The 27,395-nt window shown below is 48.8% G+C and overlaps 1 protein-coding gene across 1 annotated transcript in view; it reads left to right on the top strand.

The window, feature by feature from the left end:
* LOC122733512 (relaxin receptor 2-like) overlaps positions 1–9,377 on the top strand; it is a 46,483-nt gene extending 37,106 nt beyond the window's left edge. The window contains exons 11-17 of the mRNA XM_043973954.1: positions 4,830–4,901; positions 5,198–5,269; positions 5,408–5,479; positions 6,406–6,635; positions 6,898–7,308; positions 8,270–8,485; positions 9,121–9,377. Of these exons, the coding sequence (XP_043829889.1) occupies positions 4,830–4,901; positions 5,198–5,269; positions 5,408–5,479; positions 6,406–6,635; positions 6,898–7,308; positions 8,270–8,485; positions 9,121–9,377 (1,330 nt within the window). The remainder of the gene's footprint in view (positions 1–4,829; positions 4,902–5,197; positions 5,270–5,407; positions 5,480–6,405; positions 6,636–6,897; positions 7,309–8,269; positions 8,486–9,120) is intronic.
* Positions 9,378–27,395: the final 18,018 nt, after the last annotated feature.

Here is a 27,395-nt window from a genome sequence, read left to right as displayed (position 1 = left end):
AAGTGGATGGACCCAGAGAAGAGCTTAGTACAGGCTCCACTCCTGGTGGAGTATTGAAGGAGGACTGGGGAGGCAGCAGAGTGATTCCTCTGTAACAAAAGAAGCAAATAAACCATCCTTACAAAGGAAAACAGTCGAAAGCAATCACCTTGTCACCCTTCGAGTGCTCTGGGAGTGGGAAGGAGTTTGAGCAAAGAAAAGGGGGCTAGTCAGCTGGACCAGGGCTCCAGGAGAGGTGGGGGCTGCTAAAGGCCTAGAGGAAAGAAGGGCCCGGGGTTGGGGGAAGCAAAGAGAGAGAGAGAGAGAGAGAGAAGGGGAGAGGGAAAGAGACAGGGAAAGAGGGAGGAAGGGGGAGGGAGACGGGGAGAAGGGGGGAGGGAGAGAGGGGGAGAGGGAGGAAGGGGGAGAGCAAGGAGAAAGGGGAGACAGGGAGAGGAGGGAGCAAGGAGAAAGACACAGGGAGTGGCAGACAAGGAGGGAACAAGTAAGTCAAGGGTAAGGCAGGGTCCAAAGAAGAGACTTGATAGGTTTGGGCTTTAAATAGAAGGGAAGGAGTGGGGAGCATAGGAAGGATACAACCATCACCATCAACATTAGCATTTCCATGGCTCTTTCAAGTCTGCTAAACACTTTCTCATTTCACCCTGCAGGGAGGTACTATTATTATCCTCCTCATTTGACAGTTGAGGAAACTGAGGCAGACAGTGAAGTGACTTGCCCAGGGTCACAGCTAGTAAGTGCCTGAGGCTGGATTTGAACTCAGGTCTTTCTGACTCCAGGCCCGGTGCTCTACCCACTGAGGCACCCCCTAGTTGAGAGGAGCAACAATTGGTGGACCAAGGTCGCAGAGGACTGAGGTGGAGGGATTGGCCCCAACTGGGAGAATGACCACCTCTTTCAGAGTGAAAGCAGCATAGAAATAGCGGGAGGGTGAGAACTGAGCCATTTTGAACCGTGGAAAGGGAGAGCTGAGGGAGCTCCTATTGGATAGCCCTAAGCCCAAACAATAAGGACCCCCGTTTATTTTGTACTTCAAGGTTCATAAAACACTCGCACTCTCTCTCTCTCTCTCTCTCTCACACACACACACACACACACACACACACACACACACACACACACGCCACCACCACCACCACCACCAGATCCAGGAGGTAGGGGCCTCCAGCTCTTATTAGCCTCTTTTTTACAGATGAGGAAACAGATTCTGAGAAGGAGAGAGGACTTGGCCAGGGGCTCATAGCTAATCAACATTGATGTCAGAGGTGGGAATCCAAGGCATGTCCCTCCTGACTTCCCAAGGCCAACATTCATGTACCCCAGAAGGGCAGCATCCCTCAGGATGGGGACCCATCTCCTCCTAACTGCCTTCAAGCCCTCTTACTGCCCCACTTCCAAGGAAGGCCCCCACTGTTGGAGTTGCCCGGGATTATTGTTTTCCTCTGGCCAGAGCCTGGCTCTTATCTCCACCACAGGGTCTCCAGGTGAAAATGTTGAATGATGGAATGCATTTAGTGGGATAGGCTTTCTCTCCCTCCTTTATTAGACCACACACTCCTTGAGGGCAGGGACTAGCTCCTTCCTTTTCTTGGATTCCCTGTAGTTACCTAGCACACAGTAGGGGCTCAGTGCAGACCACTTGATTGATTGCCTTCTGCCAGGTATCTGCTCAACAACTCACTCAGCAAGATGCCCACCCCATCGATCTGTGCCGAGATGCCCGAGCTGAGCTGGCTGTGAGTGTCTGCCCCATGGGCCTGGGGACTGGCCAGGTGAAGGGGGCAAGGGCAGTGGCAGCCAAAGATGCTCTGGCTTAGGAGGGCTCTGGGAAAGGAAGTTACCGAGGCAGCAAGAAGGACCTGCCTCCTCTCCCCTTCCCTACTCTGCTGGGAAGGTTGGCATGAGGGATATAAAGCATCAGTGCTTATGGGACTCAGTGTACCTGGGGGCCATAGATAAGAGACCTGGGTCAAACTTGACTCACTTCCTCCACACCCTTCACTTCCATCCCAGACCTTCTAACCTGTCCTTTAGCCCTCAGTTAGTCACCCTGGATTGTCAGACTTAGAACTAGGAGGACCCTTTGAGAACATCAGTGTTACAGAAGGAACTAAAGTCCGGGGAAGAGAATTGACTTACCCAAGGTCACACATGTTAGTAAGTGGCAGAGTCGGGATTTCAAATCCGGATCCTCTGCCCCCCACTCCAACTTTCTTGCAAGTATGGGCCACCGACTGACTGGGGAAGAGAGGCCCTTTTTCCCTGCCCCCACCATGTCCCCTCCTCATGCCCCCTTTCATGCCTTTCATTCCGCCTCTGACACCACTCTTTCCTTTCCCCCTTTCCCTGCTCCTTGCGCCCCACTTCTATTACCCCTTTTGGCCCCTTCTCCTTTTCCACTGTGCTCCCTCTCCATATCCCCTGTGCCCTCTCTCTCTGCTCTGTCTCCCTCCTCCCATCCCCATTTACCCCCTCTTCCTGCCCCCTTTCCCCCTTCCCCCTTTTCCCCTTTCCTGTCCCTGTACCCTCCTCTCCCTTCACCCTGTGCCCTCTCTCTCTCTGCTCTGTATCTCCCCTCTCCCTTTGCCCTGTGCCCCCTCTTCCTGCCATACCCCCCTCTCTCTTCCCCCTTTGGCCTCCTCTCCCTTCCTTTTACCTGAAGCAGCCCCATTCTAGAAGCCAGCATCAGGGCTGTGTAGTCGATGGCACACTGTGGGCCTGGCTCTGCCTCTTCTGGAACCTGAGAGATTCCTGGGTGTAGATGCAGTGGAAATAACACTCAATTTTGAGCCAGAAGCCTTGGGTTCAAATCCTACCTCAATTGGGGCAGCTAGGTGGCGCAGTGGATAGAGCACCGGCCCTGGAGTCAGGAGTACCTGAGTTCAAATCCGGCCTTAGACACTTAACACTTACTAGCTGTGTGACCCTGGGCAAGTCACTTGACCCCAATTGCCTCACTAAAAAAAAAAAAAAAATCCTACCTCAATGACCTAAGAGCCAAGTGACCTTGAACCTGGGCCTATTTCCCATCTGTAAAGGGGTGGTTAGTGGTTTGGAGATAAGAGGGAGACAGAGAGTCCTAAGATCCTTTCCAGCTCTAGTCCCTTAGGATCCCTTGAGGCCTAGAGGCCCATGAGATCTTTCTGTCCCCTCCCCACCTTCCCACAGGGACTTGGAGAGAAATCAACTGCAGAGCCTGGAGAGCTCTGTGTTCCAGGACTGTGGGGCCTTCACCGTGCTGTAAGTACATCCCTTCGTGCTCTCGGACCCCTACCCAGCAGCTGGAAGAGGGGGGTCAGTCATTTTCTCCATTTCCCAGTGGAAAGAATTCAAGGCGCCAGAGGAAACAGCCCTGTCTCCCCCCGTCTGGCATTCTGCTCAGGCCTCGGTCCCAGGGCTAGCAGAGCCTCCTGTTGGAATGCCTCGAGCACACCCAGCCCACAAGACTCCCATCCTGCTGGCGGGGCCACGGCCACACAAGACAAAGACATCCTCCTTTTCCAGACCAAGGCCTGAGCTGCTCTAAGTTGTGCCCTAGGCCTTGATCTTGCCATAAACCCCCTCCTCTACCCAGCCCCAACCCAGTGAGAAGACCCTAAGCTCCAGCCATCTGTCTGTCCAGCCATCCGTCCATCCATCCGTCCGTCTGTCCGTCCATCCATCCATCTGCTCTTGGCAGCAACTTTTGGCTAGTCCTGGGTACTGTATATGTGCTCTGGGGGCAGCCAGGGTCCAGTGTGGCTGACCCTAAAGCTGTGCTCTGGGGCCTGCTGAGAGTGCGCAGTAAATTAAGCAGCCCAGTATAAACACTGATATACACAGAGAATAAATCTCAGGCAGGATCTGGAACCCGGCACTGGCCTGGGAGGAAACAGATGGAGGGAGAGATCATAAACTCTGGGCTCCTGCCAGTTCTTCTCTCTCCCTCCCCCTCCCCGCAAAGCCCCTCGAACTCTCAAGGAGAGTGCACAGAGGTAGGAACAAGGGACCTTGTGGGCCAAGGAGGCGAGACTTGGCCAAGGCCAAACAGTTGGGTAGGATGTGACAAAGCCAGGATGATCAGCCTGGAAAATGAAGCCATGAGATTTCATGCTCTCTGAGTTCTGGGCAATAGATGCTTCATGACTGACTGACTGACTGACTGACTGGCTGGCTGACTGACTGACTGACTGACTGACTGACTGACTGACTGACTGGCTGACTGACTGACTGACTGACTGGCTGACTGACTGGCTGACTGACTGACTGACTGACTGGCTGACTGACTGACTGGCTGACTGACTGACTGACTGGCTGACTGACTGACTGGCTGACTGACTGGCTGACTGACTGACTGGCTGACTGGCTGGCCTGGGGCGGGCACCATGGAATATGGAAAAGAAGGAAAGTGGCTTGGCAGGGAGAGGGCAAAGCCATGTTGTTGTGGCTTGGACCAGGAACCAGAGCATGGGTGAGTGGGCATGGACTTGAGTGGGACACAGTAAGAAGCCTGTCCCTGTTGCACCAAGCTGCGGATGGGCCCCCATTGAATGATGTCTGCTCACCTCCTCCCAGGATCCTTCGGGGGAACTCGATCAAAACAATTGAGGAAGGGACCTTTGCTGAGCTCCCTCACCTGGTAGAGCTGTGAGTATCCATCCAGCCCTGCTCGCAGGCTTGTGTGGACAGGGGTTGGGGGTCAAGGGAGGCAGTTGCCTGGAGATGTCTCCTCATGACCCAGAATCAAAGAACATCAGAGAATGTCAGGACTGGGAGGGCCTTTAGAGCAGAGAATTGGTGGTGTCAGAAGTGCAGGGCATCAGCTAAATGGGGAATGTCTCCTGCCACAGTGACCTGTCCGACAACCTCCTGACAGAGATGCCTCCAGCGCTATACCAGGGCCTCCAGGACCTCCAGATGCTGTGAGTTATCTGAGGGCACCCACAGCCCTGCCCCTTCTTCTCAACTGTGCATTGGAGTTGGCCCAAGGTCACTGACCTCTGTCAGCTCACCTTGTGCTTGGAGAGGCTTGTGGGGGGAAAGACAGCCCTGGGGCTATTGGGGGGCTACTGTGGACAAAACAGAAGGAAGTGATGTGGCTGGCCGTGAGGCCAAGCAGGAAACTGCGGCTGAGAAGCCAAGAGACCTGCCTGTCATGACACCTGGCGGGTGTGGGGAGGGCAGGGAACAAGCTGCCCTCTCTGCTCTCTGCTCCCAGGAACATCTCAGCCAATCCCCTGAAGCAGATCCCTGTGGACCACTTCGACGGCCTTCCCCATCTGCACTCATTGTGAGTAGAGGAGTCTCAGCCTAGCTCAGGGACACAAGAAGGCCCAGGGATGCTAAGTCCCTCGGGCTCCAAGGGTTGGGAAGTACTGGAGGGGAGGGGGGACTAAGTGACTCTGTTTTCCACCTCCTCTCACTTTAGGAGCATGGAGGGCATGGAGATCCCCAACATTCAGAACCGAATGTTCCAGAAACTAGCCAACCTGTCCCACATGTGAGAGCCTGGGAGAGGTGGGGGGTGGCTGGAAGGCGATGGCTATGGGAGGGCTGGAGAGCTTAGGGGTGTGGGGCCCAACTCTGCTCCAGAAAGCCAGAAATGACCCCTTGACCAAATTCCGTTCTCTATGGCCTGGGGGGTGCGGTGAGAGAGTGGGGGCAGGGTAATGGGCACAGGTTTCCTGTGGTGGCTCAGAAGGCACAGGCCCCCTGTGGGGTAGTGGCCAGTGGGCGTGGAGTCTTCTCAGGAGTATGAGAGACCTGAGTGATCCCCAAAGCAATCCTCGCACCCTGGAAGTCTGCCTTCATTGGTTTCTGTGCAGCCAATGGGAGAGCGGCTCATTGCAGAGGCTTCTTGGCCATCTGAGAAGGGTGTGAATGGAAGCGATGCAGATAGAGAATCAAAGAGAGGTGGAGGCTTAGCTCAGAGTAGGCCCCACATTTTGGGAAAAGGACAAGTTGGAGAGACTATCCAGAGGAGGGTGAAAGGTCCCCCATCTTTGCTTTATAATAACAAGAAGACTCAAGAAAAATGGATATGGAATGGACTGCGTACCAGAAACTATGCTAGGCACCTTACAGTTCAGTGAGAAAGTCTCCTGGAGGAAACTGGCTGGAATGAGAGGTCATGGTGCTGGTGCTGGTGCTGGTGCTGGTCCCAGGCCCAGTCCTGATCCCAATGCTGGTCCCAGTCCCGGTCATGGTCCCAGTCCTAGTGCAGGTCCTCCGTTCTCAAAGAGGTTGGCTAGTTGCTCAGTGGGTTGAGGTCACCTTCTTTTCAAAGCGTCTGGCTGAGAGGGGGAGGAGAGTTAGGGTTAGGAAAGCTGGGGGAGTCACGGCGGGGGGGGGTGTGGACACCCAACATAGCCCTTGGGGCCTTGGCCAGCCTACCGTGGGTCTTCATGCTTGGCCCCCTCCCCGCAGCTACTTCGACCACTTTCAGTACTGCAGCTACGCCCCCCATGTGCGCAGCTGTCAGCCCAACACAGATGGCATCTCCTCCTTGGAGAACCTCTTGGCCAATCTGCTCCTTCGAGTCTTCGTCTGGGTCATCGCCTGTGCCACTTGCCTGGGCAATCTCTTCGTGGTGTGCATGCGCTCCCTCATCGTGCCTGAGAACTTCCAGCACGCCATGGCTATCAAGTGTCTGTGCTGTGAGTCATCCCCAAGGGGCTGTGCCATGGAGGGGGCGGCACCACTGCACCTCTAAGGAAGGGTTCCTGTGGCCCGGCCAGGGATCTAGGCATTGGCCTGCTTCCGGCTCCCATCTCTAACCAGATTTAGGGTCACCAAAGGGCCTTCCTCCCAAAACCCTGCCCACAATGCTGACTTAGAGAAGGGGCACACACTCACTGCCACACACGCTCTCCATCTCCATTGGGTTGGGTCTCATATCCATCTCCTCGTCCTACCCAGGTGCCGACTTCCTCATGGGCATTTACCTGTTCTTTATTGGTGCCTCTGACCTGCGCTATGCAGGCGAGTACAACAAGCATGCCCAGGCCTGGATGGCCAGCTCCCAGTGCCAGGCCGTGGGCTGCCTTGCCATGCTGTCCTCTGAGGTCTCCGTGCTGCTCCTCACCTACATGACGCTAGAGAAGTACGTGGGCATCGTCTTCCCCTTTAGCCACTACCGGGCCGGCCGCCGGCAGACCCTGGCCACTCTAGTGGCCATCTGGCTAGTGGGCTTCACCATCGCTGTGGTCCCCTTCTGGAGCCGAGGCCCCTTTGGCAACTACTACGGCAGCAATGGCGTCTGCTTCCCTCTCCACTTTGATGCTCCTGAGAGTGCCATGGCCCAGCACTACTCTACTGCCATCTTCCTAGGTGAGGGGGCCTGCATGGGAGACTCGGGGGACAGGGGGTGAGACCAGGGGCTGCACCTCATTGGTTACCTAACCAAGCCACCTCAGAGCTTAGGGCCTCCCTGGGCAGTGCCTCCTCAGAGTTCAATCCTAGTCCACCCCCCACATACACTGGTTTGGCGTCATGGCGCCCTTAGGCTGTCTGGTAGGAAGGAAGCCAATGGATGCCTTCTGAGAATCAGGCTTGGTGCCTACATTGAAGGAAATGCTAAAGTTCAATTCAACGGTTGGGAAATAAAGATGTCATTTTTTCTCTCATCCAAATTGACAGACCCCCTGAAACCTATCCACAGATTCCTTGGGGGCCCATGGACCCTAGATTGAAAACCCCTTCTCTTATTAAGGGACTTATTAAGGGACTACTACATGCCCTAAGCACTGAGCCAGGCTCCAGGGCTCCTAGGACAAGCACTACATAAACATTGGCTATTACCCATCAATCCTCCAGCAAGAGCCTATTGGGTGCTAGGGAGACAAAGATGAAAGAGACTTTACCCTCAAGAAGCTTATGTTCTGATGTGGGAGGCAACAGGTGTGGGCGTAACACACGTACATGCATGTGCACACATAGATATGGAGATACATACATACTTACATACATACACACATGTATTCTGTGTACATAAACTGCTATACCTGCTACCCAACATGAAGAGATCATAGTAGAGAGCTCTGATAAAAGGGGATTCACTGAAGGAAATGGTCCATGGAGCCATGAAGAGTTGGACACAACTGAACAACAACATTAACAAGTTGACTGCTAAGTTGGGAGGGGAGGGAGAAAGGCTCTCCCTGGCACTTGGAGGGTAGCATCAGGAAAGGTTTTCTGAAGGACATGGAGTTTGAGCTCTGTCTGGAAGGAAGGTAGAGGTAAGGAGGAGTGAGTACATCCCATCCATGGACCCTATTCTGTGCTGCTGCAGGGGTCAACCTGATTGCCTTCATCACCATGGTCGCAGCCTACAGCAGCATGTTCCACTCCGTCCGTGTCTCCCGTGCCCGCTCAGCAGAGCCTGGCACCTTTTCTCGGGAGGTCTCTATTGCCAAGCGCTTCTTCTTCATTGTCTTCACCGATGCCCTCTGCTGGCTTCCCATCTTCCTCCTAAAGCTGCTGTCCCTGCTACAGCTGGAAATCCCAGGTGTGCAGTGCAAGGGGGATCCTCCCTGAAGCCATTCCTCCCTCTCTCTCCTCTCCTCTCCTCTCCACTTCTCTTGTCTCTGTCTCTATGTGTCTCTCTCTTTCTCAGTTTTTTCTCTCCTCTCCTCCATTCCTCTCCTCTCCTCTTCTCTCTTTCTGTCTGTCTCTGTCTGTCTCTGTTTCTCTGTCTCTTCTCCTCTCCTCTTCTCTTTCTCTTTCTGTCTGTCTCTGTCTCTGTCTCTCTGTCTCTTTCTCTGTCTCTCTGTCCGTCTCTTGCTGTCTCTCTGTCTCTGTCTCCCCCCACCTCTTGTAGCTTTATCTCTTGCCAGGGCCAGAGGTTGGGGATAGTGGGTGTCACTGGGGGATGAGGAGAAAACTGTGGGTCTCCAGCCAGTGCTGGCCATATGAAGCATAGGCATAAATGGGAGGGTGGAGGAAGAGAGAAAGGGACAGGTCAAAGACTTGGAGTTGGAAGGGACGACAGAGAAAGAAGGGAAGTCAAGGGAGTTGTTCAAAGTCACTCTACTTTCAGTGGCCAAGCTGGGATTTGAAGCCAGGCCCTCTGCCTCCAAATGCAGGAAGCTTGCTCTGTGGCCTACACTTAGGGAAGTTGCTAACATCTGCTTCCCTCCTCAGGCACAGTCACATCCTGGGTGGTCATCTTCATTCTGCCCATCAACAGTGCCCTGAATCCCGTCCTCTACACCATCACCACATCACCCTTCCAAGAGAGACTGAAGCAGTGTCTGCAACGAGAGACTCACTCTCTCCCCTCCTCCCAATCCACAGGGCCAAGCTTCACCCTGGTGCCACTCCAAGCCACTAGTGCCAGAGACCTGTTGGACCAGGGGGGCCAGCGCGCTGGCAGGACTGTGTTTGAGTCCCAGGACTGAAAGGGAATGACTTATGGGGGGAGGAGAGAAGCTCTGTGTGTGTGTGTGTGTGCATGTGTGCATGCATGCTGTGGACTGTGCGTGTGTGTGTGTATGTGTGTGTGTGCGCGCGCGCGTGCTGTGCACTGTGTGTGTACCCATGTGTATGTGTGTATGCATGTGTATACTATGTGTGTATTGCTATGTGTGTATGTGTGTGCGCATGTGCGTGTGTTTGCATGTGTGTATGTGCATGTGTGCATGTGCATGTGCGTTTGCATGTGCGTGTGTGTGTGTGTGTGTGTGTGTGTGTGTGTGCGCGCGCAGGGGGGAGGGAATCAGGGACCTCAATCCGAGATGGCCTGGGAACTGGGATCCATTGACAGTGGCTTCTCAGGGCCTAAATGAAAGAATGCCAAGAGCTGCCTTGGGGGGGTGGGGGTGGGAGCTTCTAGGACAGAGAAAGTGCCCCTCATCTCAGTAGAATGGCCTCATGAACTCTGGGCAGCCCATGGATGAGGGGCGAGAGGGAGAGAGAAGGAGAGGTCAGGCAGGGCATCAGGCCCTGGGCTCTCTGCACATACTGGGAATGAGGACCCAGTCCTGCCCCAGCCCCAAACACACACACATGCACACACACGCACACGCATGTATACACAGAGCTGTCTGGAACCACTAAGATTGGGTTTATTTGGGGTGTTTTGGAAACCCCATATGTGAGGTCTGAGAAGAGCCTGGCAATGTCCCATTAGCATCAGACCCTACTCCAGAGAGTCTGTTGGGGCCAGGAGAACAAGTGAGCACTGCAGGCCTTCCCCTCTGACCTCCCACGTCAGCCTCCCATCTCCCAGGGCTGTCCCAGCCCTAGCCTTCCCACATGTCCTCCCCAACCCTTGTTCTCCCAGGCCACCCTCCCCGCAACAGGCCCCTACTTGCCCACCGCCCACTATGTCGGTTTGCCCCACCCCATGCCCTCCCAGCCTCAGTCCTCCCCTGTTCTCCTCCCCCAAATGGGGCAGCTGAATGGTGGTGTTGGGTGTCTATCTGGATAGACAGAGTTATGCCTGCCTGGTTTCCCATGACCTTATCCTCAGCTCCCTGGGCTGATGCCCCTTCCACATGCCATACAGAGAGACAGTTAGAGTGAGGCACCCCCTCAGCTCAGGTCTGCTCCCAAGCAGTTTCTTCTGGCTCTGAAATTGGAAAAGAAGGAAATTCTGAGTGACCACATAATGTTTTGGGGGGTGTATTCAACACCCCTGTGGAAGGCTAGAAGAGACTCGGCTAGGAACCTCGCCCTGGCCCCATCGTCCAAGCCTGCGGCGCCAGCTGAGCACCTCTGTCCCCAAGTATCCCTCAGGATAGTGGGACAGAGTGAGCCTCCGACCGTGGGGACTGACTCCCCCGCTTCCTGACCCCAGATTTCCCAGTAGCCTTAGAGGCAGGAAGCCTGGGTTCAAATGTTGATTACCACCTGTGTGACTTCAAGCAAGTCCTGCCCCTGTCTTGGCCTCAGTTGGAGGTGACAGAGAGAGTCCCTTTCTTTGGCTGCCTTGGCATCTGGCCACGGGGGAGGGGAGAGTACCCTGAGCTCTCCTTCCAGCCAGCAGCCCTCCCTCCATTTACAACATGATGGAGCATAAGGGAAAGGCTGGAACAAAGAGGAAACCCAGCCCCCAGCCCCCAGCCAGGTGTAGCCACACCACAAAAGGCAGAGGAGGGAGTAGGAATCACATCCTTCCACCAGCTCTAAGCCTTCCTGCCATTGGGCCAGGGCAGGGTCCTTTGACACACCTTTAGCAGGTAGTAGAGAGGACCTACTCTAGCCCAGGCTGAAACAAGGAGCTCCCAGCTCTAGAGATGGGGATCAAACCCAGACGGGATGACCATTTAGCCCGTGACACGCAGGAGACTGGGAGCAGTGTGGTACAGTGGGAAGGACCGGTTTCCCATCCCCTCGCACTCATTACGTGGAACTTTGAGCAGGCTACGCCAGCTGCCTGGGCCTCAGTTTCCCCCTCTGCAAAATGAGGGGGTGGACTTGACGGCCCCTGGAGCTATTCCAGCTCCAGCCTGGCGTATGAGCCTGGACGTTTAGGTTCGTGTTCTCTTGGCCACCAGTGACTTCCTGCCATCCCTGCAGGGTCCAGATGTGCCTACTTGATTAGCCCACAGCCCTGCAAGTGGCCCCTGAGAAAAAGCCACCAGAGACCAGTGGAGAAGGGAAGGAAGCCATGCCCCAGCTCCTGACCAGCAGAGTCAAGAAAGGGCAGGCAGAGAAGAGCAGCTGCCTGCCCCAGGGAGGGCTGGCCCCCAGGGCAACCAGTCTCCACTGTGCATTCGAGGCCTTCTACAAGGTCTGCTCAGGGACCCATCTGGTGTGGGAGCTCCCAGAAAAAGTGGGAGCCGATGTTAGGTCCCCTCCCTCCCAACAGGGGGGGCAGCGGGGACTTTCCTTAGCTACACCCTTCATTTCCATCTCCCTGGCCTGCCACGTTGGTGTTTAAAACTCTTTTCGGCCTTCACCCATCTGGCCAGTCTCTTCTCCCATGATTCCTCATTGTCTGGGACACTTGCCATGTACCCTCCAGACCACAGGCAAGTTCCCTCTTTCCCAGCCTGGTCCCTCATGACCTCAAGCTCCCCCTCTAGCGAGCACTCATAACTTAGTCCACACTGCATTCAGTTCAGCACCCTAACTATCTGGGCACTAAACAACTGTGGAGGCCTCCCCCTCACACCCAAAGCCTTTCTTCTCCTCCCTGAGAATACCTCTCCTGGCACCCCCAGCCTGGCTCTGCCGGCCCAAGGGCTGAAGTCAAAGCCCCCTTGAGGAGAGGTGGGGCTTTTGCCAAGAGAATACTCTCTCCTCCCAACAGAAAGCCAACGGCCCATACCCATCCCATCGGCCCAAACTCCAGGCAGGAATTTGGAGAGGCTGAGTGGGAGGAAGAGGATAGAGGAGTGGATGGGAACCCAGGATCAGCAGACAAGCATGCCCCACAGGCTGTGAGCCCAGGGAACTCCTTCCCTTCGACAAGCAGAGCCTTCCCTGATGGCACCAGCCGGGAGGGAGGGGGCGGGCTCAGGGAGCTCAGCTGGCATTGTACTCGGACCGTGGATGGGAGTTGGGGTTGCTTCCACAAACAGCAAAATCCATTCAGCAATGGGGACAGGACAAAGGCCTTAATCCAGGGAGGGACAGCCCAGCCTTCTGGTGAAAACCAGAGGACATCAGTTCTGGACACGAGATCTGGGGATTCAGTCAGTCACCAAGCCCAGATGCACTGCCCCCTATGTGCCTAGCACAGTGCTAAGGGCTGGGCATACAAAGAAAGGCAAAGCATAGCCCCTGCCCTCAAGGAACCTTTAGTCTAATGGGGGGGGCAGTGTGTGGAGAGAACCTGCCACATAGCTCCACACAAACCACAGAGTATATGGAGGAGCATCTCAGAGGGGAAGGAGCCAAGAGCTGGACCAGAAGCAGTGACTGGCTCTGGTTGATGCAAGTGAGGGGGCAGAGCATTCCCGACATGGGGCAACGGCATGGAGGTGGGAGATAGAGCATCACGGGGGAGAATGAGCAAGTAGACCAGGCTGGCTGAATCACGCACTTTTTGGTTTGATCTCATTTCTTTTCATGTCCCCTCCTTTCATTTCCCCCCTCATCCCTTCGAACAAAGGAGACATGCTTTGGTGCCACTAACCACCACACAAAGTCCATTCTCATAGTCCCCCACCTCTGCAAAACAGGGAGAAGGTGCTTTCTCATCTCTCTTCTTTGGTGCCAAATCATTGCTTGATCATTGCAATCACATTGTCCTTCTTGGTCATTCCATTGATGTTGTCATGTTGACTTGGTTCTGTGCCATTCATTTTGCCTCGTATTACAGAAGCTTCCTCCCTCTATTCTTCGTAGTCGCCTTATTCTGTAACATCCAATTTGTGTAGCCATTCCTGATGGGCATGTTCTTCGTTTCCAGGCTTTTGCTAGCTACTACAGGGAAGTGTTGTGCTGAATATTTCACTGTATATGGGATCTTTCTTTTTCATCATTGACTTCCTTGGGGTATATGTCTAGTCACTAATAATCACTTTCATAGAGTAATTCCAGATTGCTTTCCAGAGTGGTTGGACAGATCCAGTTCCACCAACTATGAAGCAGTGTCCCTCTTTCTATAGCCCTCCCAACATTGACTATTCCCATCTTTTCTGATCTTTGCTGATTTGTTGTGGGGGTGGGTGGGCATTGGGGGAGGGGGTAGAACTTCACGGTTGTTTTGATGTCTTTCTCTTTATTAATATGTCAGAACAATCTTTCTGTGGCAATCAATAGTTTGTAATTGTTTTGAGAGCTGTTTGTTCATGTCCTTATCCATCAGGGAATGGCTTGTGATCTTATGTATTCTTGTTAGTTCCCTGTGTAAATTAGATATCAAATCCTCAACGGAGATTTTTGATGTCAAGGCTTTTTTCCCCTAACTGACCACTTTCCTTCTTATCCTAATTGCATGGATTTTGTTGGTGCATAAGCATTTCTGTAATTCTGTAATCAACTGTAACTTCTGTAATCAAAATTCTCTATTTTATCTTTTGTGATCAGCTCTATTGCTTGTTTGAATAAGAATTTCCTCACTTGTCCTAACTGTGAAAAGCATCTAATCTGTGTCTCTTGTGATTTTGTTATGATGGGATTTTATTAACATTCAGGTCGCACGCCAACTTTTACTCTGAGTCCACAGCAGTACATGGCATAAGATTTATTCAAAGCCAAATTTCTGCCAGTTCTCTTTCTAGTTTTCCTAGAAGGTCTTGTCAAATAGGGAAAGTAGACCATAAAGTCTTGGGTTTCTCCAACACTAGACTGATGAGTTCGGCCGTTTCTAATCTATCTTTATCTAGTCTGTTCTACATGTCAGCTTCTGGAGGTTTTTAGCCAGTATGGAATACTTCTGATGAGTTCTATTTTATTTTATTATTTGAGGTCTGGAAGCGCTATTCCCACTTCATTCCTTCATTATTTCTGTTCAAATTGAAACTCTTTTGTTCCTCCAAATGAATCTTATTACTGTTTCATCTAGTTGTATAAAGTATCCCCTTGTACATTAAATCCGTACATTACTTTAGGTCGTATCACACATTTTTATTATATTGATACAGCCAAGCCAGAAGTACTGAATGTTCATCTAGGTATTTAAGTCATTTGTTATATCTTTCAATAATGGTTTTATAACCTCTATACTGGTCTTGAGTGTGTCTTAGTAGATTTATTCCCAGATATTTTATATACTTTCAACAGGGATTCCCTTTCTATGATTTCTTCCTTGGTTGGGTTACTGCTATACAGAATGTTACTGATTCGGGGATGGGAAGGTATTTTGTAACCTGCTTCACTGAAGCTATTAATCGTCTAAATTAATTTTTTGGATGATTATCATCACATTGTCGGCAAATAGAAATAGGGGTGTCTCCTCTTGGCATATCTTTATGCCCTTCTTTCTCTTATTTTATTATCAAGAACATTTCTAGATCTATGTCATGTAACACTGGGGAAAGAGTATAAATACTCTTGTATTTATTGGGACAGCTTCCACCATACAGGTTTGGCGGTTTTGTTTGTTTGTCTGTTTTTTGGTTTGCTTTGTTTTGTTTTTTATTTTGTTTTGGGTTTTGGTTTTTGATTTTTTTGGTGAGGCAATTGGGGTTAAGTGACTTGCCCAGAGTCACACAGTTAGTGTCAAGTGTCTGAGGTCGGATTTGAACTCAGGTCCTCCTGACTCCAGGGCTGGTGCTCTATTCGCTGCGCCACGTAGCTGCCCCCCATACGTGTTTTAATCATGTCTTTTCAAGGGTTCTTCCGTGTCTTTTTTGTGTTATCTTGTTGTTGTTGTTGTTGTTGTTGTTAGGCAATTGGGGTTAAGTGACTTGCCCAAGGTCACACAGCCAGTAAGTGTCAAGTGTCTGAGGTCAGATTTGAACTCAGGTCCTTCTGAATCCAGGGCTGGTGCTCTATCCACTGCACCATCTAGCTGCCCCTGTGTTATCATTTTTTAAAGCATAAACAGAAATCGTTTGTCAAAGGCTTTTTCTTATCCGTTAATAAGATCAAGTGGTTTGAGGTGGGTTTGTTTTTTAAGAATATCATTAATTATGTTCATTGTTTTCATAATGTTGGTCCATCTTTGCACTTCTGGCATAAATTCAACTGCATTATAGATAATAATTTGGGGTAATATATTCCTTTAGGATTTGTCTGGATTTTATTTTTAATTTTCAAAATAAGATTCAATAATGACATTGGTCTACACTTCTTTTTCTGTGCTTTGTGCTTCCCTGGCTTAAGTATTAGGACTGTGTCTCTTTATAAAAAGAGTATGGCAAAGTGTTTTCCTTCTCAGTTTTTGAGAATAATATGTGTAGTCCAAGTATTAATTATTCTTTAAAAGTTTGATGCAATTAATCTGTAAATCTATCTAGAACAATTTTTTATCATCTCTTGAAAAGTCATTTACATACTTCATTACTTTTTCTGAAACTGGATTATTTAAGATCTCTATCTCATGTTCTGATTATGTAGGTATTTTTGTTTTTGCAGATATTCTTCTGTTTCTTCGACTTCCCAGTTTTTCTGGCATGTAATTATTTATAGCAGAATCTGAGAATTTATTTTATTTATTTTTTGTCTATTGTCTAATTGATTCATTTTGTTTTCTAATTCTGGAGATTTAATTTTTCTCCCTCTTTTTAACCTCGTTTATCTAAAAGCTTATTGACATGAGGTTTTTTTTCATAGAATCAGCTTAGCATTTATAGTCTTTTAGAGTTCTCCAGTCTTTTTGTTTTCTAATGTATCACTTTCTCTTCCAATTTTCAAAGTTTCCTTTTTTGTGCTATTTTGGATTTGCTGATTTGCTGATTTCCTCATTTTTACATTGCATATTCGATTCATGAATCTTCTTTTTCTGTTTTGTTAATGAATGTTTTCAGAGATGATTTTTTCCACTGAGGACTCCTTTAGCTGAATCTCTAAAATTTCAGTCTCATCATTATCATTCTTTTGCACCTAGTCACCAATAGTTTCTATGACATCCTTTGACTCATTCATTTTTCAGGATGTTATTATTAACTTTCCATTTGGGTCTATATATTTTGTGTTCCCTGTATTAATTTTTAGTTTGACTATGTTCTGTAAAGAATGCATTTGGTAGTTTTGCCTTTTTACGTTTATTTATAATATTCCTGTGGCCCAGCCCATTGTCTTTTTTGTGAAGGTACAATGTGATGCAGAAATATGTATGTTCCCATTCTATAGATACCATAAAGTCTTTCAGTTCTCAATTCTATGATAGCTTGTTGAGTTACGGTTTTGGTTTTTGTTGATTGATGTTTATCTTTCTCTTAACTTTGTCTAGCTCTGAAACTTGGAGATAGGAGATAGGAGCAATTCAAATACTCTTATGCTACTGTCTCCCTTTTTGCATTTCAGAACTCTTCCATTATAGATGTAGATGTTGGGACATATCAGCTTAACATTGATGTTGGCCCATTGTCTGATTTTTCTAAGCCTGATATCCTTTTTCTGTTCAACTTCTTAATATTTTGATTTTTCTTTACTTTGTTTAAGAGCACAATTCCATCTCTGTCCCTCATTCCCATACTGTCTGTGTCTCTACTTTCTGGATATATTTCTCATGGGCATCAAATTGCTGTTTTCTTCTCCATTCTGTTATTCTCTTTCATTTTGAGGGGTTGCTCAACCCATTCACATTTAAAGTTGTGCTGATTAGGTTTGGGTTTTCCTTTTTATTTCTTTTATGTCACCACCAGTGTGGGATGGTCCTCCCTCAATAGGGGAACTTTCCACAGTCAGACGATCACCTCATCGGACCACCATCGGACCTCTATAAAAGTATCTGCCTGTCTCCTGCTTGAGGAGATTGGTATCTCAGAGTCACGCTCTGTGCCATGCCTTCTCCCCATGAGAAGAAGTCCAAGGATTTCTCTCTCTTGGTTTCCCTTCCCCAGCCCCTAAATAAACTATTATCTTATTCTATTGGATTTGTGTGCAAGAGGAATTCCTAAGGACCCCAAACCCCTATCCACTATCCCACACCCCCTACCCTATTTTCCCCACAACAGTTAATCTATTTCTCCTTCTTTTGTCCCTTTCCCCACCTATTTAAATAAGTGCTTTAAAATTTCTAATCATCTGCTTTGCTTTTTATACTAGCTATGTTTTGTTAGTGCCAAATCTTTTCACTCTCATGTGTTTGAAATTCTCTATTATATCTTTTGGATCTCTTCTATGTATTCTTTCTAATGAAACCTCCCTCTAAATTCTAGCATTCTTTTTTTTTTTGCAGGGCACTGGGGGTTAAGTGACTTGCCCAGGGTCACAAAGCTAGTAAGTGTTAAGTGTCTGAGGCCAGATTTGAACTCGGGTCTTCCTGAATTCAGGGCCGGTGCTTTATCCACTGTGCCACCTAGCTGCCCCCTTTGCCGACTTCTTAACCTAATTTCTTTGGGCCTTCTGTAAATAAGGGCATTTAGAATTCCTCTCCCAGAGCCAGGCCTGATCAAGATAGAGATAGCAATAGAGATAGAGAGACAGAGACACAGAGAGAGAGACATACAGACACATATGTGTATATATGTGTCTATATGCGGGTGTGTGTGTCTGTGTTATTAACTGCCAAGAGCCCCCTCCTACACACTCAGCCTTTTTCCTTCCCGGTCAGCCTCTGATGCATCATTACCCACATGGCTTGGATTTAGGTGGTATAAAGTAATCTAACGCTAATAGTTATCATTTTCTGTAATGCTTTGGGGTTTTACAAAGTGCTCTAGGCCTGGAATTGGATTTGAGCCTCAAGGCAAGCTTGTGATAAACAGACTGTTATTATCTCCATTTTAAAGATGAGCAAAGTAAGGCTGGGAACAGTTGAGTGACTTACCCAGGATCAACAAGCTGCTAAGTGTCTGAAGCAGGATTTGAACCTCCTTAGCACCTGGCATGAGCTTGGTCATAATCAGCACTTACTGGAGACAGAGAACATGGAGAAACATGGAATGGCACCATGGGCAATGCTGTAACCGAGTCTGGGTCTAGGGGCCCCAATCCATCATTCTGTCCCTCCTATCAGACATGCTTAGGAAGGAGGGGAGCAGAACCATTCATGTACTAAGACCATGGTTCTACTGGCCTCAGGTTCTACCCAGGGCTAGAACAGAAAGAACCCTGGATTTGGAGTCTGGGGCCCTGGATTCAAATTCCAGCTCTGTAGCTGACTCTCCGTGTGACCTTGGACAAGTCCATTCCCACCTGGGAGGCTCAGTGCCCTCTTTAACATGAAGGGGCTGATTCCCCAGTGACTAAATGGCACTTTTCAGAGGAAGAAATCTAAGCCATACAGAGCTAGGTAAAAAATGCTCCAAATCCATAAAAGAGAAATGCAAATTAAAACTACTCTGAGGTTCCAGCTTACACCTATCAGGCTAGGAAAGAGGGAAAAAAGCAAACATTGTTAGTGCTGAAGGGGATGTGCTGGTGCATTGTTAGTGGAGCTGTAAACTGGCCCAGCTGTTCTGGAGAGCAACTGGGAATGGTGCCCTAAAAAATCATTCAGCTGGGTATAGCCAATGTTATTGATGTGGGATGGCAAATTAATTGATCAGATGGATCGTGAGTCATCCCAAAAGAATGACAAGACTCAGTGACTCAGTTTCCCAAGTTTTATTGCAATACTGTGAGTGAACACAGGGAGAGCATCATGGAGGTGTCTCTTGAATAGGGAAAGGAAAGACAGTTATATTTATAGTAGGGATAAATTGATTATCAGTCTCATTATAATAGGGAGGTACAGGGCAGTGCTTATCCTAATTTGGACTTCCTGGGGGCTTGAGCCCACCCCGGAGGGGGTACCTTTTTCCATGGAGGTGTGTTTTGGGGGTTTACATGTCTGGAGACAAATTTGGCCTTTTCTGCACATGTCACTTTTTCATTCCCATGCCTGGTTTCAAAATATTTTTATCAGTAGAATTTCTATACCCTGTCAGTGTATCATTGTTACAGTCAAGGTCTCTCTGACCTGCCTCTGTATGTTCTTGTTGTGGGTAGTGATTAATGTAGGTAACAAGAACCTAGGCCCTGACTTGTATTAATGAAGACTCAAGTCTTAAGTTATCCATTAGCTGGGATCTGAATCCCTTTTAGAGCTCAGATCTAAATTAGAGCTTGGGTCTTGGGTTTTTCTGTTAACCCCTTTTAGATACTATTGATAGCTATTGTTGATAGGTTCTGTTAACCCTTTTAGCCTCCTCCATCATTCCCCCCTTTTCACATACCCCAGAAAAAAGGGACAATGATCATTTCTTCTGCAACTGCTTCCTGCTGAGTGGGGGGAAAGCAGGGGCCCACAGGAGCCTATGAATTGGGGGAGATCTAGGAGCTAGAGTTACAAATGCAAGGACCACAACACAAAACACAAATTAATAGACCAAGGGGCAACAGGGGCCCTAATACAGAATAGATCTAAGAGTTCCATGAAAAAACTGGACGAAGTTTCAGCCATCCAGTTAATCTCTGTATGAAGAGCTCAACCTTCAGGAGGTGTTCTGAACCATACAGACTCTGCCTCAGTCCAGGACCACATTTGCCAGAGAGTTTGAGCACTCTTCCAATTCTTTTAACCCTAATGCAATGGAATTGGAAACTTATTCTATTACTAAAGTTAAATTTGTAATCCATCCCACATCAATATCATTCTAGGTCCAGACCCAAAGATGTCAGAGAAAAAGGAGCAACATGTACAAAAGTGTTTATAGGGGGCAGCCAGGTGGCGCAGTAGATAAAGCACCAGCCCTGGATTCAGGAGGATCTGAGTTCAAATCTGAACTCAGACACTTGACACTTACTAGCTATGTGACCTTGGACAAGTCACTTAACCCTCATTGCCCTGCCCCCCCAAAAAGTGTTTATAGCAGCTCCTTTCGTGGTGACAAAGCATGGAAAGCCAGGGAGAGCCCAACAACTGAACGTGTTATGGCAAATGAACATGATAGAATACCATGGTCCTGTAAGAAATAGGATGAAAGGAACAGTTTCAGGGAGGCCTGAGAAGCCTGGTATGAACTACTTCAGAGTGAAGTGAATAGACCCGGGAGAACAACAATTCTGAAAACAGCTGGGAAAGACTTGGGAACTTGGACCAATGCGATGAGCAACCACAATTCCCGTTGTTCCCTACCTCCTGACAGAGAGGTGGGAGTCTCAGGGTGCAGAATGAGACATGCATTTGTGAACAAGGCCAATGTAGAAATCTCTTCTGCTTGACTACGTATATTTGTTGCCAGGCTTTAGTATATTTTTTCTTTTCAATGGGGGGTGGAACGAGGGACAGAAAGCATATCAGTTCTTAATTGAAAAAATAATAGTAAATTTAAATATACAATCCAACAAGTGGGCTGGTTAAGATGCTTTCTAAGATCTCTTCCGGCACCACATCAAAGAAGCGAGTCCATTATCTAATCTACCTTCCGGTAGGTGGGTGGGTGGGTGGGTGGGTGGCTGGTTGGCTGGGAATCCTCGTGTTCACTGACCAACAAACATCATTAGGGGATGGCTACACTCAAGAGAAATGCAGCCTCCAAAGTGAGCATACCATCCCAATCTGACTGACCCCAAGCTTTAAAATGGAGATAATAACAATCTGTCTATCACAGGCTTGCCTTGAGGCTCAAATCCAATAGCAGGCCTAGAGCACTTTGTAAAACCCTAAAGCATTACAGAAAATGATAACTATTAGCATCAGATTACTTTGTGCCACCTAAACCCAAGCCACGTGGGTGATGAGGCATCAGAGGCTGGCTGGGAAGGAGAAAGGCTGAGTGTGTAGGAGGGGTGTTTGCTCAGCACTTTGAAGAAATCTCAATTCCAACAGAAAAAGGTGAGGAGCTAGCAGATTTTAGGCCAGAGATGGAATGTTGTGTCTAAGCAACAAGTCCAGCTCCTCAGAATCATGGAGCTCAGGAAGGGAAAGGGCTGGGAAAGCTAGGTTAGGGCATCCTTGCCCACCCTGTCTGCGAGATGTAACAGAACCATTCCGAGGCCTTCAATCTCCTTTGACTTCCTCTAGGACCCTTGATGTCCTCTTGAACTTACCATTTGATTTCCCTTGACGCTGACATTTGCTTTTCAAAGTTCCTGATTCAGCTCTGGTCCCATCATCAGGAATTCTTGGCAGTAGTATATTTCACTCTATCAAATGATCTATTTGTAAAGCACTTAGCACAGTGCCTGGAACATAATAAGCAGTTAATAAATTCTTTTGTGTGTGTGGGCAATGAGGGTTAAGTGACTTGCCCAGGGGCACACAGCTAGTAAGTGTCAAGTGTCTGAGGCCAGATTTGAACTCAGGGCTGGTGCTTTATTCACTGTGCCACCTAGCTGCCCCCAATTAATAAATTTTTGTTTCCTTCTCTTCTATTCCCTTCTTTGAACTTAAATTGTTTTGCCAGATCAATTATTCTTGGTTGTAAACCTACACACACACACACACACACACACACACACACACACACACGCACACACACACGCACGCACACACACACACAGCTTTTTGGAATATCACATTCCATACCCTCTGCTCCTTTGTAGTGGTCACTACTAAGTCTTGTGTGCCCCCTGATTATGGTTCCTCTACACTTACTTGAAGTTTTCCTTTTGGCTGTTTCCAGTCTTTTTTCTTTGACCTGGAAGCTCTGAATTTGGGCTCTAATGTTCCTAGGAGTTTTCATTTTAGGTTTTCTTTCAGGAAATGATCTGTAAATTCTTTCTATGGTCACTTTGCCCTCTGGACAGGAGCCTTTCATGATTGCTTGAAATATGATAGCAAAGTCCCTTTTTGGTTATAGACTTCAGACAGTCCACTCGTTCTTAAGTTCTCCCTCTTTGATCTGTTGGGGGGGTCAGTTGTTTTTGAAATGAAATAACTTGGGGAAGCTAGGTGGCATAGTGGATAGAGTACCAGCCCTGGAGTCAGGAGGACCTGAGTTCAAATCCTGCCTCAGACACTTGACACTTACTAGCTGTGTGACCCTGGGCAAGTCACTTAACCCCAATTGCCTCACCAAAAAAAAAAATGAAATAACTTAAATTTTCTTCAATTTTCTCAATCTTTTTACTTTGTTTTCATCTTTCTTGTCTCCTATAGTCATTAATTTATCTTTGGTCCATTTTAATTTTTAGGGAGTCTATTACTTGGGTAAGGTTTTGTATCTCTTGTGTTTAGCTGGTGATTTTCTTAAGTCACTACTCCATAGCTCTCGTTTCTTTTCCACTTCTTTCTCCTATCACTCCCACTTAATTTATATCACTTTTAATTCTTTAAAACTCACTTCATTTTTTGTAGGAATTTTAATTGATGTTCTGGACAAATTGTGATGTGTATGTGTGTGTGTGTGTGCCAAAATACCACCACCCCCTTGACCCCAAGTCTGGGGGAAGAGGAGGGGAGGAAAGGGCCCCTTCTAAGGTCAGAATATGTTCAGGATGGGGTGGCCAATGTAAAGGAACAAGTGACAGGGAATATGCCTATTTTCCAAACCAAGAGTCTATCATTTGAGAGATCATGTCAGATTCGTGGGCTGGACCATTTTTTTGTTGATTGCTGCTAAATTGGGGATGCTTTTTTTGAAGCACCGAAGAAGGGTGGGTGTATGTGTCATGGATTCAGAATCAGCCTGACCTGGATTAATATCCTGCCTCTGATACTTAGTGACTTTGTATATGACCTTGGACCTTAACCTTAACCTTCCAAGTTCGAGGAGCCAGCAGGAAGCTAACCCTAACCCTAACCCTAACCTTAACCCTAACCCTAAGCTAACCACGCAGTCCAAGAATGCTATTTTAGATAGATAGATAGATAGATAGATAGATAGATAGATAGATAGATAGATAGATAGATAGATAGATAGATAGATCCTTATAGAAAGCAGGGGCAGGGGTGGGAGGAGGAGCTGAAGTCAAGGGGGCACCTTGGGGAATTGTATGTTGAGGGTTGTGCTGCTCTGAGCATGTGATCTCAGAGATACCACAGAGGAAGAAGGAAAGAGGCTTCATTTGTCTTTGAATTTGACTGAGAAGACACTAGCCAGGAGGCCTCTATGTGAAGAGCTAGCTCACCAGAAGAGGGCCACAAGAACAACGACAAGGAGGGGCAGCTAGGTGGCCCAGTGGATAAAGCACCAGCCCTGGATTCAGAAGGACCTGAGTTAAAATAGGGCCTCAGACACTTGACACTTACTAGCTGTGTGACCCTGGGCAAGTCACTTAACCCTCATTGCCCCGCAAAAAAAGGGGGGGTCAGCTAGGTGGCACAGTAGATAGAGCACCGGCCCTAGATTCAGTAGTACCTGAGTTCAAATCCAACCTCAGACACTTGACACTTACTAGCTGTAAGACTCTGGGCAAGTCACTTAACCCTCGTTGCCCCACCAAAAACAAACAAACAAACAAAAAAGAACAACAGCAAAGCTGAACAGCATCACTGCTATGCCATGGCAGGAGGCTGTTACCAGGGCAACAGGATGCTCCCTCCCTTGGCAGCAGCTACTTCAGGTGATTAGGCAAGGAAGAAGTTAGTTGGCTCTGTCCTTGGAGTCACTTTGGGCCTCCCTCTAGGGCCTCCCTATTATGTGGCAAAACCTTTGTCTCTGGGCCTTTCTCCAGGTTTGGGAGTGGTGGCCACCCAAGACAAGCCAAGGAATGACCAGGAGGGGGCGAACAGACTGTGCCAGAAGCTGGGGGGGGGGCACCTTGCCCACTGAGCTGCCAGTTAATTTCCTTTGGCCTGCTGGGTGGGACCCTGAGCTCAGACCCTCTCAGATCTCTGCTGATCCCCGAGGATCTCTGGGGCCTGTTTTGGTGGGGTGGAGGGGTATTTCCCTGGTTCCTCTAAGCTCCCAGCACTCCAGTAGCCCTGTTGAAGCAGAGATGTCTGGCTGATTCCTTCAGCCCTCAACATGCTACCTCCCACGTGGCCTCAGCCAGGAAGGCTGCTCCCCCCCACCCTCAGCCTCTCTAGGCCTCAAAGTCATTTACTTCTGTGTCTCCTGTGCCTAGCCAGTAAGCATTTATTATTAATTAAGATCACATATTAATAAAGTATTGACCATGTGTCTCCCTGACTTCCCACTGGTCCCAGGTTTATACACCCAGCCAGAAAAGGAGGCGGGTGGCGGGAGGGGGGGAAGGACAGTGAGCTTCACATCCCCAGGGATTTTGATCCTCTTTTTGGTAGAGGCAAGTCACCACACATTGATCTAAGATAACTGGTTAGCATCATTTAGCTCCTTTGGTTGACATGACTTAGGGGGTGGTCTAGAGATTCAATTCCAACCATCCAGGTGTAGGTGTGCTTCTTCCCCTAGCTAATCAGAAAGGTCAATCTGCATTCCTTTGGTTAAGCTGAAGGCTCAACCCAGGTTGGTTTCTTGGGAGGGGGAAGAGAGCAGCTAACACTAACGAGTCTGGGTTTCTCCTAGAAATTTGTTATTAGAATTATTTCCTCACACAGAGCAGTGGGAGCACAGAGCTGGCCAGGGCCTGGGCACCTGCTCTTGCTGTCAGCTCCCTGGGGCTCCCAGGGTCATCAAAATGGGGGAGGGGGGCTACCTGGGCAACCCATATATCCACAATGAGACTCACCCTGTGCCTAGAATCTGCACTAGACCTGAAAGCAGGAAGTTCTGATACATACTGGCTGTGAGACACTGGGCAACTCCCTTCACCTCTGCCTGCCTCAGTGTCCTTATTTGTAAAATGGGGCTGATAACAGCACCTACCTCCCAAGGTTGTTGTTTGTAAAACTCTTAGCATAGTGCCCTGCACTGTTTATTCCTCCCTGCTCCAATCCCCATGGATTAGCCAAGATCAGTGGTTCTGAAAGTGTGGTTCACAAAGTGTGGAGGGGGCAGGGCAATGAGGGTTAAGTGACTTGCCCAGGGTCACACAGCTAGTAATTTTCAAGTGTCTACGGTCAGATTTGAACTCAGGTCCTCCTGAATCCAGGGCCGCTTTATCCACTGTGCCACCTAGCTGCCCCCCTCCCAAACTACTTTCTTAAGCAGATGTTACCGGCCTATTGAAATGCTCCCTTTCTACCTGACAAAAGGACCGATTTTATTCCCATTCTCCACTCAAGACAACCACCCAACAGGAGAGTCTAGCAGCCGTCTACAAAGCCAGACACTACAGCTGACACAAGTGACTTTTTATCCAATCTGACTGATGTTCACATGTGAGGGGCTTCTGCATCTTTTATCAGGCACCTCCTATGTGCAATGCCCCAGGCTGGGAGCTGGCAATACAAATGGAAGACAGCAAAGCTCTTTCCTAAGGACCCTTCCAGTGGCAGAGCTGTGATCCTAAGTCCCCGGGGGCTTGGAGGGAGAGACTCAGGCCTTTGACTCACCATGGGCAATTAAAGGCACCATTACAGTTGCTGGGCACTAGGGGGAGCAAGGGGGCAGCAACAGCCCCAGTGCTAGGGCACTTAGGGACTTAGGGATGAGTGGCCTTAAGACACCCCCCTAAAAAAAAATTTAATTTAAAATAAAAAGTTTTAAAAGATACCCCCCACGGAGAATCACTTGCCTGTTTGTTTTGCTGGTGGCATCAGAAAGAACATGTTCTCACACCTTCCAGTAGTGCCATTGGCCTTCAGGATTGCCACTGAGAGCCCAACCCAGGGGGCCTTGCCTGTAAGAAATGTGCCCCCTCCCCCCCCACCACCACTGCCCCGGGCCAAGTCCCAGAGATAAGGGGCTGGGGAGGAAGAGGACAGTCTGCTGCTATTGGTTCACAGAATAATGAAACGCAGGGATGTTTTCTGAAGCAAAAAGCAATTTATTTTTGAGCTTTGTAGAAGAATTCTGAGAGAGCTTCCTGGGGAACAAATGTCAATGGCTAATCTAACACTTTCCTTCTATCACCTAAAGGAATCCACAAGGAAAACACCAGAGCTGGGGCATGGGGGACTGGGCAGGGTCTTGGAGGGGGAGGGGGGATAAACTGGGAAATCTTTGGCATTGAGGATTGAGGTCAGGGGACCACAAAGACAAGGCTTGTGGGAGAAGAGAATGGGCACACGGCTGGGGAACCTTAAGGAAAGGGGGCAGGAAGCCAGCTGGGAAATCTTAAGCATTGGGGGTTGGGGTCTTAAGTCAGGAAAGAATAACACAAAGTCCCAGGTGTTTCCAATCTAGTCACTCAGCATTAAGAAGGTGAGCCAAGTGCATCACGATCTTTGGGCAATAAAGAAAGGCAAGGTGGCAGTCTCTGGCCATCGAGTAAAGCCTTTTTGGTCCCTGAGCACTAAGACAGGTAAGAAAAGCGGCGATGTTACAGAATGCACACCATGTATGTGCTCTAAGGTTACAAGGCAATCTATGTGTATATGTCGCAGGAAGTCCCAGATGTTTCGGTCCTTGGCCGCTGAAGGTGCCCAGAGGGAGGTGTTACAGCACTGAGGAAGACAAAGTACAACTTTGCAAAGGCTCTGGTCCCTGAGCCTGGAAGTGCTCACAGGTGCATCAAGGTCTTTGCTCATTTTGGTCCCACTAGGTACTGAGCTCGAAGTGAGACAAAGTCCCATGGACTTGGGGGTCTTCATGAAGCCCACTTCCAGGTACACTGAGGTCTTTGGTGGCTGAGTACTAAGACAGATGTCAAGGTCCCAGGGAACAAGGGCATCGACGTTACAGAATGCAAACAGTATCGGCCAATAACAATGCACGCTCTACAGTTACAAGGCAATCCCTTTTTAATTCCATCCTATCTCTGTTCTATTAGGCTCTATACAATTTTGGTTCTATATATTTACTGCACACACACACTTCAAGGCTTGGCAACAAGAAAAGCCCTGCCCTCACTTCTGGTGTAACAAAACATTGAACTCAAAAAGTAACAAAGGGACAGAAGATCAAGTGAGCACATGAGTCTTGAGTAAAGGTGCAAGCCTGTGAGAACGGCCAGCCTGT

Source organism: Dromiciops gliroides, chromosome X, assembly GCF_019393635.1.
Source record: "Dromiciops gliroides isolate mDroGli1 chromosome X, mDroGli1.pri, whole genome shotgun sequence".
NCBI lineage: Eukaryota > Metazoa > Chordata > Mammalia > Microbiotheria > Microbiotheriidae > Dromiciops > Dromiciops gliroides.
This window is presented reverse-complemented; position numbering and strand designations above follow the sequence as displayed.